General features: G+C 38.2%; 1 protein-coding gene across 1 annotated transcript in view; it reads left to right on the forward strand.

Annotated features, from left to right (window-relative positions):
• The window catches only part of NWD2 (NACHT and WD repeat domain containing 2), a 220,622-nt gene that overhangs the window by 109,296 nt on the left and 95,840 nt on the right, over window positions 1-15,486 (forward strand). Inside the window, exon 3 of the mRNA XM_017883789.1 lies at window positions 4,850-4,966. Within this exon, the coding sequence (XP_017739278.1) occupies window positions 4,850-4,966 (117 nt within the window). The remainder of the gene's footprint in view (window positions 1-4,849; window positions 4,967-15,486) is intronic.

Consider the following 15,486-nt stretch of genomic DNA (forward strand, 5'->3'; position numbering starts at 1 on the left):
GTAGGCTATTAATTACTGCCTCAATTTCAGAACTGTTATTGGTCTATTGAGGGATTCGACTTCTTCCTGGTTTACACTTGGGAGGCTGTATGTGTCCAGGAATTTATCCATTTCTTCTAGATTTTCTAGTTTATTTGCATAGAGGTGTTTATAGTATTCTCTGATGGTAGTTTGTATTTCTGTGGGATCAGTGGTGATATCCCTTTTATCATTTTTTATTGTGTCTGTTTGATTCTTCTCTCTTTTCTTTTTTATTAATCTGGCTAGCAGTCTATCAATTTTGTTAATCTTTTCCAAAAAACAACTCCTGGATTCATTGATTTTTTTAAGAGATTTTCGTGTCTATCTCCTTCAGTTCTGCTCTGATCTTAGTTATTTCTTGTCTTCTGCTAGCTTTAGAATTTGTTTGCTCTTCCTTCTCTAGTTCTTTTACCTGTGATGTTAGGGTGTCAATTTTATATCTTTCCTGCTTTCTCCTGTGTACATTTTAATGCTATAAATTTCCCTTTAAACACTGCTTTAGCTGTGTCCCAGAGATTCTGGTACATTGTGTCTTCGTTCTCATTGGTTTCACAGAACATCTTTATTTCTGCCTTCATTTCATTATTTACATAGTAGTCATTCAGGAGTAGTTTGTTCAGTTTCTATGTAGTTGTGTGGTTTTGAGTGAGTTTCATAATCTTGAGTTCTAATTTGATTGCACTGTGGTCTGAGAGACTGTTATGATTTCCGTTGTTTTGCATTTTCTGAGGAGTGTTTCGCTTCCAATTATGTGGTCAATTTTAGAATAAGTGCGATGAGGTGCTGAGAAGAATGTATATTCTGTTGATTTGGGGTGAAGAGTTTTGCAAATGTCTATTAAGTCCCCTGGTCCAGAGCTGAGTTCAAGTCCTGAATATCCTTGTTAATTTTCTGTGTTGTTCATCTGTCTAATATTGACAGAGGGATGTTAAAGACTCCTGCTATTATTATGTGGGAGTCTAAGTCTCTTTGTAGGCCTCTAAGAACTTGCTTTATGAATCTGGGTGCTCCTGTATTGGGTGCATATATATTTAGGATAGTTAGCTCTTGTTGCATTGATCCATTTACCATTATGTAATGCCCTTGTCTATTTTGATTTTTGTTGGTTTAAAGTCTGTTTTATCAGAGACTAGGATTGCTTTTATTTTTTGCTTTCCATTTGCTTGGTAAATATTCCTCCATTCCTTTATTTTGAGCGTATGTGTGTCTTTGCACATGAGATGGGTCTCCTGAATATAGCACACTGATGGGTCTTGACACTTTATCCAATTTGCTAACCTGTGTCTTTTAATTGGGGCATTTAGCCCATTTATATTTAAGACTAATATCGTTATATGTGAATTTCATCCTGTTGTTATGATGCTAGCTGGTTATTTTGCCCATTAGTTGATAGATACAGTTTCGTCATAGTGTCGATTGTCTTTACAATTTGGTATGTTTTTGCAGTGGTACTGGTTTTTCCTTTCCATATTTAATGCTTCCTTCAGGGGCTCTTGTAAGGCAGGCCAGGTAGAGACAAACTCTCTCAGCATTTGCTTGTCCATAAAGGATTTTATTTCTCCTTTGCTTATAAAGCTTAGTTTGGCTGGATATGAAATTCTGGGTTGGAAATTCTTTTCTTTAAGAATGTTGAATATTGGCCCCCCACTCTCTTCTGGTTTGTAGGGTTTCTACAGAGACATCTGCTGTTATTCTGATGGGCTTCCCTTTCCTGCCCTTTCTCTCTAGCTGCCCCTAACATTTTTTCCTTTGTTTCAACTTTGGTGAATCTGATGATTATGTATCTTTGGGTTTCTCTTCTCGAGGAGTTTCTGTGTGGTGTTCTCTGTATTTCCTGAATTTGAATATTGGCCTGTCTTACCAGTTGGGGAAGTTCTCCTGGATAATATCCTAAAGAGTGTTTTCCAACTTGGTTCCACTCTCCCCGTCACTTTTCAGATACACCAATCAAACTTAGGTTTGGTCTTTTCACATAGTCCCATATTTCTTGGAGGCTTTGTTCATTTCTTTTCATTCTTTTTTTCTCTAATCTTGTCTTCGTGCTTTATTTCATTAAGTTGATCTTAATCTCTGATATCCTTTCTTCCGCTTAATTGATTCAGCTATTGATACTTGTGTATGCTTCACGAAGTTCTCATGCTGTGTTTTTCAGTTCCGTCAGGTTATTTATGTTCTTCTCTAAACTGGTTATTCTAGTTAGCAGTTCCTGTAACTTTTTATCAAGGTTCTTAGCTTTTTTGCATTAGGTTGGAATATGCTCCTTTAGCTCGGTGGAGTTTGTTATTACCCATCTTCTGAAGCCCAATTCTGTCAATTCATCAAACTCATTCCCTGTCCAGTTTTGTTCCCTTGCTGGCAAGGAGTTGTGATCCTTTGGAGGAGAAGAGGCATTCCGGTTGTTGGAATTATCAGGTTTTTGCACTGGTTTTTTCCTCATCTTCATGGATTTATCTACCTTTGATCTTTGATGCTGGCAACCTTAGGATGGGGTGTGTGGACATCCTTTTTGTTGATGTTGTTGCTATTCCTTTCTGTTTGTTAGTTTTCCTTCCAACACTCAGGCCCCTCTGCTGCAGGTCTCCTGGAGTTTGCTGGAGGTCCACTCCAAACGCTTTTTGCCTGGGTGTCACCAGCAGAGGCTGCAGAACAGCAAAGATTGCTGCCTGTTCCTTCCTCTGGAAGCTTCTTTGCAGAGGGGCACCAACCAGATGACAGCCAGAGCTCTCCTGTATGAGATGTCTGTCGACCCCTGCTGGGAGGTTTCTCCCAGTCAGGAGGCATGGGGGTCAGGGACCGACCTGAGGAGGCAGCCTGTCCCTTAGCAGAGCTTGAGCTCTGTGCTGGGAAATCCTCTGCTCTCTTCAGAGCTGATAGGCAGGAACATTTAAGTCTGCTGAAGCTGTGCCCACTGCCGCCCCTTCCCCCAGGCACTCTGTCCCAGGGAGTTGGGAGTTTTATCTATAAGTCCCTGACTGGGGCTGCTGCCTTTCTTTCAGAGATACCCTGCCTAGAGAGGAGGAACCTAGAGAGGCAGTCTACTTACCAGCTTTTCTTAACACATTGTTCAACCAAGGCCATTATTGTCCTTCTCAGGACAGGAGACCAGATTAGCATGTGAAGGGGATTCTGCTTCCCCTGAGGGAGACACTTTCTCAGCATTTGCAGCAGCTCTGGGATATCCTTCCCAAGGATGGTGAGGTGGAAAAGTTCATCTTTTGTATTCTAAAACATTAGAAACAAATCCTAGTGTGGCAGGATATTAATTTACCAAAAGGTACTCTGTGGCATAGAAAACACCTAGAAAGATTAACAACAGATAAGCCATAAATATTTTCTTTATTTTTTTCGTTTTCTGGAAACATGACCCTTTGCAAATTGTGGGCTGTCCAGTATTTAACAAATTAGACTATTTTATAGCCCTGTTTATTCTTTTATTACTAGGTAATTTCTGTGCCCTTCTGAAGCTCAGTAATTTACAGCTCTGTCCAGTGGAACTTACTGTGATGTGAAATACTCTGTATCTCCTCTGTCCAACATGAGAACCAGTATGGGGCTGCTGAGCCCTTGAGTAACTGAATTTTTTAATTTTACCCATTTATTTTACTTTTAAGTAGCCCCAGCTAGAGGCTGTCAAATTGGATAATGAAGTTACCTTCTTTGATGTCCCCTTTCTTCGTACTGTGTGATTAAACTTTGTAAGATAGATTAAAGCATAGAGCCCCCAAAATCAAAATGCTGATATTTTCCTATATGATGAAACCCATGGAATGGGCCATGAGAATATTTTTTAAAGAGCTGCCATTTATCTATAAGCCTTCTTAAACACTCAAATGCACTTAGACAAAGACCTGGAACAATCCAGATCTGTGGGAGCCCATAGCCAAGAAATGGGAAGCACACAAAGTCCCCAAGATCTGCTGGGGCCACAAGGGAGGACCCATACTCTGAGCTTCCATCTCACCAAATGCCATGCAAGCAGGAGGAAAAGAGTAGGGAGGGTCTTGTTTCGGCTTGTGGGAAGCAAGGAAAGGAAAAGAAATTTTCAAAGCTACAACTGGGAACATTTACTTTATGCAGATAGCAGTTGAGTGAAGGTAATAAAACCCAGGATGCTCTCCATAGCACTTTTCAAAGAGCAAACTTGTAAAAGTTTGTTATAGACTGCCAGAATCTTCCTTAGTAGTCTTTGAAGTAGGGAGATAGAGGATCCTATTATCCTCGCTTTTCTGTAAGGCATACCTTTCATTTTTGCCAGTACATGTTTTTCAGATATATGTTGATGAAAGCCGAACTACTTACAGATAAAACAGACATAAGCAAAATATCTCTCCTCATATGCTAAAGTGTGATAATGACAGGGCTTTTTTTTTTTTTAAAGAAATGTAGGTGTTTGACTTACAGTCAGTGTATAGTAATATTTGTTATGGTTTTCCTTTCTCATATTAATACTTATGGTAACATTATATACGTATGGTGATTTAATTGTCTCAAGTACTATGGTAACCTCATCCCAGCTGCTTCAAACCTTAAAATTCTGTTTCCATTTCAAGACAACAAAGGCCCATGCTCCAAAACCTTCAACAGTTAGCATTTCATTTCCCCTGGGCCCATGTCAGCAGTGTAATCAGAAACAAAATAAGAAATTATAAGGTTCATTCCCAACCCATCATGGAATGAAAAATCTCTTTAAATGGATCTTAAAAATCACCTCTGCTCTGTAAGAGAAAACATGCTGCAAAGAGAGATGTTAAAAGTCACATTAGCTTGACATTGTAAATAAGAACAAAGCCCACAGGTAAATTAATGCTCTTCATCCATTTGTCCCCAGGTCATAGATCTGTACTGGGGAGTGGAAGAAGATGACTGGGACAGCCCAGAGCTCCAGAAGACCCGCATGAAGCTGCTGGAGGATTGCTTGAAAACTTCTGCAGGTCCATGTTTTGTTGTGGGTATAAAAAAACTAATGCTTTATATTAACTTTTAGATGAATGTGAGAATTATTGCTGATTTGTGATTCATAAGGGGCTTTTTAAATGAAGGGAGAAAAAACTTTTTTATGTCTGTTTAAACATTTTAAGCTGTCTCCTGGCTCTCAATCTGTGAGAACAAAAAGCTTCAACTTTTCTTAAGAAGTGCTGCAAATTAACGGTGAATAATTTGAAATGGTAATCAAAGGGATGACTTGGGTTTGACGATTTCTACAACACCTTGTGATCACCAATAAGGATTACTCTTTCGGCCTACAATCTTTATCCTAGGTTTTCTTATCTAATTCTATAATCTATTCCATCATAGTGCTTCTATTTGTTAACACTAGAATTTCTGGCAGTTTTTAACAAAATGACTGAAACATTGTTAAAGTGAATCAAATATACTGTGTCTCATCTACCAGTAGCAAATGATGCCCTGTGAAAAAGTTTCTTTCTACAATAATTTTCGGCTACGTCTTCATTATAAGCTAAAGATCAACAGAGAGATTTCAAGTGGAACATGATTATTAATTCATCATTATTTTCTAAAGAATACTCACTCCTCTGTGTAAGCACAGTGGTAGTAAGATAAATAGGCCATACTATGGCAGATGATTGTGCAAAATCACTGCCTTAATTTAGCTTAAGAAAGACTTAACCTTGAATCCAAGCAGATCCTACCAATCGATAAGGGAAGTTGCCCTTTTGAACATAGGTTGCTCTAAGACTGACAGATGAGTGTTAAAATTACTAGTGAGTGCTATGAAAAAAATATCACATCGTACTGTTAAAAACTAGGTTCAATATATCAGCAAAAGTGTTCTCAATATTTATTTGCATATCCATCTATGTTTGGCTCTACATAGGATCAGAAAGACCTACAGAGATGGTATCACAAATCTGACCAGCTGATGGTAAATTTCTTACCCAGGCTAGTAAAGTGTATAAAGGCTGTATCAGATAATGTTTGTAGTATTCCATATATAGGTAAGTTATTTACTCACTAACTACTTGAGTGCTACTGTGTGCCAAGGGCTGCTCTTAAGTGCTGGGGGTATGGTAGGTTGACTCATACAAAATTGTTATTTTGTGGGCCAGTTCCTTATGATTCAACCTTAGAACTGAACTAAGAAGATAAAATTTTTTGCTTTCCTGGAGCTTACATTCTAATGTGGGTGGAAGGGGGAGAGGGCAGGCAAAAACCAAATAAGTAAGATAAACAGTAAGTCAGATGGTGATAAGTGCTACGGAGAAAAATAGAGAAATGAAAGAAAAGAGAGAATACCAGCAAGGGGAGAGATTTGCTACTTAAGATAAAGCAGTCAGAGAAGGCCTCACTGATAAGGTGACTCTGAAGGGGAGATGGAAAGAGGGGCAGGAAAAAACCAGATGTGGATATTCCAAGTCAGATATTCCAGGAAGAGGGGTTGGCATGTTCAGGGAACAGCAAGCAGGCCTCTGTGCCTGGAACAAGTCTGAATAGGGAGGAGGGCATGGGATGTGGGGGACATATCATGGGGCCTTGTCATCTTTTATTTTTAAGAGTAAGAAAACTATTGTTATGGCTCAGCATAATTGGGAACCATCGATTTTGGAAAGGTAATGTCAGTAAGACAATTCTATAATCTTCAGGTTGACTTAAGGTTTTACCTTGAGTGACAGGAAAAACTGCAGAAGTGTTCTGAGCAGAGGAATGAGGTGATTTGACTTGTATTTTAAGCATGGCCTTGGCGGCTGGGTGAGGAAGAGGAGACAGAGCAGCCAGACCTTTAGACAGCTACTACAATAAGCCAAATGAGAAAAATACATGGTTTAGGGGATTTGGGGAATGAACACCTGAAAACAGTGTCCTGTGTCCTGAAAAGAATGCAAAAAAGGCCTGAAAGTTGGATTAAGTATCTGAAGAACAAGTAGTGGAAGAGATATTTTTTCCATGGGTCATCGGAGGATGGAGCGAGGAAGCAGATTTCAGCTTTGGGTGAAGAAGTTAAAGGATATAGCTTTCTCTCAGGTTTTTGGATCCAGTTTCCCTGGGTTCTGACCTGACATTTCATATCTGTGCGGCACTGCAGGAGTTGCTTCACTATTCTAAGCCTTAGATTTTTGTCTGTAAAATGGAAGTGATAATAATAGTTATCTTCCTCACTGGGTCATTCTGAGAATCAAATGAAATTACAGGCACTTTTATAGTATTTCACACATAGTAACCCGTTAAAAAGTGTTGATTGTTTCTTATTGTATCGTTATTATCTATCATAGCTGTCTAAAGATGAAATCACCTGGCTCAAACTGTAGTGACGCGTCACGAAAAAAGGTTTTACCAAAGTGAAGAACACAAACCACTCTGACACGGGTGCTGTGGAACAGACTCAAATATTGGAAGACAGGTTAGGCCAGATTCCGTTATGCTTAGAAAGCCAGATTTGGGAAGCATAACCCGCTAAGGGAGTGTCCTGGGAAATCTCAATTACTGTGATCTCCACAGCTTTACCATAATCCAGGCTCGGAAATTCAGGAATGAGAGAGATGTTCTCCCCCTTTCATAACCCTGTCGAGTGCCATCCCTAAGCTAACTAAAATTAGACATGACTCTGAATTCCAGTAATTTGCTGGTAGGAGAATAAATAAAGACGGCAAGTTTATGCAGGTTGTGAGAGCAAAGGTTAGCTGATAGAACGGTAGCAACATCTTGATTGAGCATACACAAATCATTTATCCCTCCTTCTGCTGCCCTGTTACATGTTTAAACTCAGGGAAACCATGACAAAACCCTACAGATAGAGCTAGGATTATTCACCCCAGTGATCCTGAATCACACAAGGCTTATATCTCACTGCTTATAGAAACAAAATAAAAGTACACCTTTTATGGCCTTTCCTGTTGTAACTGTGGTAACAACTGGCATGTGTGTGTTACTTTTTAGCTCGAGTTTCCTCACCCAGTGCTCCCTTGTGGATATTTCTGGAAGTCATGATGACCCCTGTGGGATGCAGAGCTTAGCATAATACTTCCCCTAATGCTGAAGTCTTTGGCAAGGAAATTCACCACTGCCGAATGGAAGAAAAAAAAAAATGTTTTTCTATCTTCAAAGGCTTCACAGACTTTAGCCTTTATGTTAGATCCAAATAAATTAAGGACAGGATGAAGCTTTCCTTTTAAACACTCAGGGAATTGAGGTCCAAAGGGAACTTGGTCTTCAGTATTGTTCGTCCTTGGCCTTTTTCGACTTCATCCCCTAAAAGTTGCCATTTAGACAATGACCCGAGGTTCCACTGACATGCAAGCTGTGCGGTAATTCTGGACAGCTGTTTTACACACGTTTTTTACCACAAAGAGATGAGGGTGCTAGAGTGAGGGGGCCTGGAATATGTCTGGTCCTGCTCTCAAAGGACTAGCTTGGGAGACATATTGTAAAGCATACGTCATCTTACCAAGAAGAACAACATTTGAATACATGTGTAGAGAGAGGCAAGTACAGTGGGAAGAGCCCAGAATTTTGATTTCATAATCAAGTAAGAGCCCTGGTTCTCAGGGGACAAGTCACTAACTTAATTGTGCTTTAATGATCACATCTATAAGTATGGGAAAATAATAATAAACTAAAAGCAAATTTTGAATCAATTTCAAAAGGTTGTTGTGGGGACCAAATGTGATGATATATGTATGAATTCTTTGTAAACCCATAAAAGGCTAACAACCAGTAATTTTAGACCAAATAACTTAAACCCTGACTTATGTTATTTTCAAATGAGAATAAAAAGTTTTCATGTATATTAGGCATTTATGTACTATTATAATTTTTCCCTTTGAAAACACCAATAATAATGAAAAAAGTATTAAGGCTTTATTCAGACAGTCAAATGTTAAAAGATTTTAATTCATTCTTATGTGTATATTAATAAAATGTAACATTTGTAAAATACATATGGTACATATTTATTTTATTTTTCTAGATATGAATTTGATCACATTTACTGACTAAAAGCTTTACCTATCCCCAAGGAGGGATTCTGACCAGGGCTGCCCCTAGCAGGGAGACAACTCACAGCTGAGTAACAAAATCATCTTCATCACCTTTTAGGTGTAAAAAATTGCTTCAGCCTTTGCAAAATGTGGAAAGTTCAACAGAATCTCCCACATCTACTTGTTGCATTCCCTACTCCATAGAAAATCCTTTTGTAGCAGGAGAGGAGTATGGCCTTTTGGAGACAGCAGAGGTCATGTGATGCTAATTCTCTCATTATCTCATCCCCATCCTTCTCCATGGTGCCTATTTATAGGGAAGAGGGGGTTTTCTTCTTGTCATTGCTCCAAATGTGGAGTACCCAAAAGAATTGCTTATAGAGTTTGAGCATTGATCCTGGACCCTGAATACAGGCCTGCCTCTTGTCAGAAGTTGACAGAAGTAGGTGACTTCAATCAGAAACGACAAAGTTGACATTACAACCGATCCCACAGAAATACAGAAGATCCTCAGGGACTATTATAAACACACCTATGCACACAAACTAGCAAATCTAGAGGAAATGGACAAATTCCTGGAAACACAATCTCCCAATATTGAACTAGGAATTGAAACCCTAAGCAAACCAATATTGAGGTCCAAAACTGAATCAGTAATAAATCTGCCAACCAAAAAAAGAAAGCCCAGAACCAGATACATTCACAGACAAATTCTACCAGATACACAAAGCAGAGCTGATACCTATTATAGTGAAACTATTCCAAAAACTTAAGGAGAAGGATCTGCTGCCCAACTCATTCTTAAAAACCAGCATCACCTTGATACCTGGCAAAAGACAAAACCTGGCAAAGACACAATGAAAAAAAGAAAACTACAGGCAAATATTCCTGATGAACATAGATGCAAAAATCCTCAACAGAATACTAGTAAACCAGATGCAACAGCACATCAAAAAGTTAAGTCACCATGATCAAGTAGGTTTAATTTCTGGGATGCAAGGTTGGTTCAACATACGCAAACCAATAAATGTGAGAAACCCACATAAACAGAGTTAAAAACAAAAACCATATGATCATCTCCATAGACATGGAAAAAACTTTCAATAAACATTCCTTCATGATAACCCTCAGTAGAAACAAGACATTGAAGGAAAATACCTCAAAATAATAAGAGCCATCTATGACAAACCCACAGCCAACATCATGCTGAATGGGCAAGAACTGGAAGTATTTCCCTTAAGTACCGGAACAATATAAGAATACCCACTCTCACCACTCCTATTCAACACAGTACTGGAAGTGCTAGCTAGAGCAATCAGGCAAGAGAAGAAAATAAAAGGCATTAAAATAGGAAAAGAAGAAGTGAAACTGTCTCTCTTCATGTATGATGTGATTCTGTACCTAGGAAATCATAAAGACTCTTCCAAAGGGCTCCCAGAACTGATAAACAATTTCAGTAAAGTTTCAGGATACAAAATCTATGTACAAAAATGAGTAACATTTCTATACACCCATAACGTTCAAGCTGAAAGCCAAATAAATCAAGAATGCAATTCTATTTACTATAACCACAAAAATAACCAAAATACCTAGGAACACATCTAACCAAGGAAGTGAAAGATCTCTACAAGGAGAACTACAAAACACTACCAAAAGAATTCACAGATGACACAAAAAAATGGAAAAACATTCCATACTCTGGATTGGAAGAATCAATTCATTAAAATGTTCGTTCTGCCCAAAGCAATCTATATATTTAATGCTATTTCTATCAAACTACCAGTGTCATTTTTCACGGAACTAGAAAAAACTATCCTAAAATTTATATGGAACCAAAAAAGAGTGTGCATAGCCAAAGCAATGATAACCAAAAAGAACAAAGCTGGAGGCATCACATTATCCAGCTTCAAACTATGCTATAAGGCTACAGTAACCCAAACAGCATGGTGCTGGTACAAAAACAGACACATAGATGAATAGAACAAAGTGGAGAACCCAGAAATAAAGCTGCACACCTACAGCCATCTGATCTTTGACAAAGTTGACAAAAATAAACAATGGGGAAAGATTTTCTTTTCAATAAATTATATTGAGATAGCTATCTAGCCATATGGAGAAGAATGAAATTGGACCCCTATCCTTCACCATTTACAAAAATTAACTCAAGATGGATTAAAGGTTTAAATGTAAGACCTCAAACTGTAATAATCCCAGAATAAAACCTAGGAAATATCATTCTGGACGTCGGCCTTGGGAAATAATTTATTACTAAGTCCTCAAAAACAGCTGCAACACAAACAAAAATTGACAAGTGGTACCTAATAAAACTAAAGAGCTTCTGCACAGCAAAAGAAACTATTAACAGAGTAACCAGACAATGTACAAAATGGGAGAAAATGTTCAAAAACTATGCATCTGACCAATGTCTAATATCTGGAATATATAAGGAACTTAAATAATGGAATGAGCAAAAAGAAAAGCCCATTAAAAAATAGGCAAAAGATATGAACAGACACTTCTCAAAAGAAGACATACAAGTGGCCTACAAACGTATGAAAAAAATGCTTATCAACACTAATCATCAGTGGAATGCAAATCAAAACCACAATGAGATACCATCTCACACTAGTCAGGATGACTATTATTAAAAACTCAAAAAACAACAGATTCTGGTGAGACTGTAGGGAAAAGGGAATGATTATACATTGTTGGTGGAAATGTAAATGAGTACAGCCACTGTGTGAAAAGTGGTTTGGAGATTTCTGAAAGAACTTAGAACTACCATTCAACCCAGCAATTTAATGATTGGGTATATATCAAAACAAAAAATAATAAGTCTTTCTACCAAAAAGACACATGCACTCACAGGTTCATCACAGCACAATAGCAAAGAATCAATCTAGGTGTCCATGTCTAGTGGATTGGATAAAGAAAATGTGACACATAACCTCCATGGAATACTACACAGCCATAGGAAAGAATGAAATTATGTTCTTTGTAGCAACATGGATGAAGCTGGAGGCCATTTCCTAAGTGAATCAACTCAGGAACAGAAAACCAATTACCACATGTTCTCACTTATAAGTGGGAACCAAAAGTTGGGTACTCATGGGCATAAAGATGGCAACAGTAGAAACTGGGGACCACTCAGCCACACACACATGCTGCCATCAGTGGCACAGGGAATGAGGGAGGGGGCAAGGGTTGAAAAACTATTCGATACTATGCTGAGCACCTGGGTGATGGGATCAGTCATATCCCAAACCTCAGCATCATTCAATACAGTCAGGTAACCTGCACATGTATGCCCTGAATCTAAAATAAAAGTTGAAATTATATATAAAAAAAGCAAATGGCTGGGCGCAGTGGCTCACGCCTGTAATCCCAGCACTTTGGAATGCTTAGGCAGGTGGATCATGAGGTCAGGAGTTCAAGACCAGCCTGGCCAACATGGTGAAATCCCATTTATAGTAGAATACTAAAAATACAAAAAAAATAGCTGGGCATGGTGGCGCGTGCCTGTAATCCCAGCTACTCGTGAGGCTGAGGCAGGAGAATTGCTTGAACCAGGACCCAGGAGGCAGAGGTTGCAGTGAGCCGAGATCACACCACTGCATTCCAGCCTGGGCTACAGAGCGAGACTCTGTCTCAAACACAAACAAACAAAAGTAGACAACTTACACTGTGCTGTCTTGAGCAGCTAGAGTTTGAAAACCTTAGTTACAGTATTGGAGAATCCATCCCCATCCCACCACGTGTGTGGCATCCCTGGAGGATGCTCATAGCATCTCACTACAGTTCCTCAATCCGCAGTGTGGATGAGGTGGAAATTTGCTGTAGGAGAAGCATTGGCAGGTGACCCTAGGAGACCCAAGCCTGATACCATGCATGCAATGAGAGGAGCACCAATTACCACTGATGGAGGCAGGTAAGAGGTTCTTCCTTGACTTCACATTTAGAGGGGTGTTCCCATGTCTTAGAATCAGGACAAAAGGAATCTTGCCTGCAGTATGCTTTGTCAACTCCCTGAGCTCTCAGTGAGCTGACACTCATATAGCATCCTCATCAGGGCTATAAGATTACACACATATAAACAAACACAATCTATCAGCATTGGGTAAAGAAGCAGCAGAGACCAAAAGAATGTGCATATCACCATTGTTGCTTGAGTGTAAGCATATGTCAAAGCAGACTTCTACCTCCACTTACACACACACACAGACACACACACACACACACTGCCATCAGTGGCACAGCTAGCAGGGAACAGAGAACGGGTCATGCTCATACCCACCACAGGCAGCTCCTGGCAGTGGACCCTAAGCCCAGCATGCACAAAGTGAGAAGAAAGAAGCCCAGAGAGCTACACTTTGAACTGGGCCATATTTTAAACCAAAAATATGACAACTTAAGGGACTGAACTGTGAAATCTGTTGTTATTCAGCAAGTTTGTTTTTTCACTAGGCAGAAGAGTAAAGACGAGACAAAGTGTGTAGCTGTAACTGACAAAGACTAACATTCTATTTTTGCATATCATTGAGTGACACTCAAACTTATAGCATATAGGTCAGTTCCTTCTTACCACTCTCCTTCAGGTTAAATTATGTCTCCTTACGGTTTAGTTTCTTTAAATAATTTTCAGTAGAAGAAAACTATAGGATAAGATTTCATAAATCATTTGAAATAATTACAGTATTTTTTAAACCACTTGGCTTTGGAAAGTATTTCACATTTATCCATATTCCAATATGTTTGTTTTATCATTTTAGGTATACAAAACAAAATACACGCATGAAAAATTAAAATAAGTACTTAATTTTCATTTGTATTTTAAAGTGCGGGGGGCGGGGGTTGTATCAATTAGTTCTAACCTTTATAAGTACAGTTCTACCAACCAAAATATATTTTAAAATGGGAAAATAGTCATCAATTTGAACTGGAAATTCATCTAAATTAAACAATCTAGCTTAAAAAGATCTTTCTTACAAATTTTATTTAAATAAAAATCTAAAGCCTCAGATTTTCCAGGTATTTTCCTCATATAGTCCAGAGAAACAAAGATTTCTATACTTATAAAAATGTTTGTCCAGTTGAAATCAACCAGTTATCATAGCTCTGAAATAGGTTTCAATAATTAGTGACTTGATATCACCAAAAGAGTTTTAGAATGGACAAACATGGAAGATTAGCTTTCTTCTCAACAATATTTAATTGTCTGGTGAAAGCCAAGAGGGCCGTTGAATTAATTATTGCTAATATATTAAGTATTTCCACAGTAAACTTTTACTAACATATAAGCTATTTCCGTAGCTTAAGCTTAGTTGGTGTAAGAAAGCATATTTTTATATGATAAAAAGAATCACAGAGAAAATGTGAATGGGAGAGTACTCAGTCTCTTTATAATTTAATTGGTAAAGAAAATGTTCACTTTTATAGCTATAGTCCAAAGGACTTCTAAGTAGGCCAGCAACAACTTTTAAAAGGTAAAATGTAAACATCGTATTTTTACAAAGATAGTAGGGCTGTGGAGACAAACGGGATTAGGCACAGTCAATTTCCAGAAGGAAATGAGTCATTTCTTGGTAAGCTGGCTTTACAGATAGAGGAACCCCAAAATCACTGGGAGTTTTCTCCATGAGATATTTGCAGAGAATTGAGCACGTGGGAGGCTAGGAAGCTGGGATGGAAAGGCAGAATAAAGTCTCCAATAATATCTTTGGGTACTGGAGACGAAGTCCATAGAATGTAGCACAAATATTTAACTGGTGTTGCCTTTGAGGCATTTTAATTCAAAGTAAACTCAATCTAAAACTGCAACCTAGCCCCAGCCCCGTTCAGTTACTAATGGGAATGTGATAAGCCTCTCATTGCCCTATCAGTCTGACATAGGAAAGGAAACCCTAAACAACCATTATTTTAAAAATGAAGTTCAGAATACAGTGAAAATTACAAGACATGCAAAGATTCAAGAAAATATGACTAATTTTGAAAGGAAGACTGAAGAATAGATGAAACAAGTAGAAAGATGACCCAACTATTTTATTCACTGTAAATAATCTAAACCTTCCTATTAAACACAGGTTCAACTGTATGCAGTTTGCAGGAGTTCCCTTTAAAGGAAAGGGCATAAATCGGTTAAGAGCAAAATCATAAAAGTATATATATATATACACACACACATATATACTTTTATGTATATATATGTGTGTATATATATGTGTGTGTGTGTGTGTGTGTGCGCGCGCGCGCGCCATGGAAAGACTAACCAAAAGAAAATTACATCAATATCATATAGTAGGTTTTAAGTTAAAAAGATAAAGTAGGATGTTTCATAACGATAAAAGGTTCAATTCAACAGAAAAATGTAATATTTCTTCTTTTTAGTATTTTTTTAAATTTTTTGTTATACTTTAAGTTCTAGGGTACATGTGCACAATGTGCAGGTTTGTTACATATGTATACATGTGCCATGTTGGTGTGCTGCACCCATTAACTCGTCATTTACATTAGGTATATCTCCTAATGCTATCCC

The sequence above is a fragment of the Rhinopithecus bieti genome, unplaced genomic scaffold (assembly GCF_001698545.2).
Source record: "Rhinopithecus bieti isolate Rb0 unplaced genomic scaffold, ASM169854v2 scaffold_13349, whole genome shotgun sequence".
NCBI lineage: Eukaryota > Metazoa > Chordata > Mammalia > Primates > Cercopithecidae > Rhinopithecus > Rhinopithecus bieti.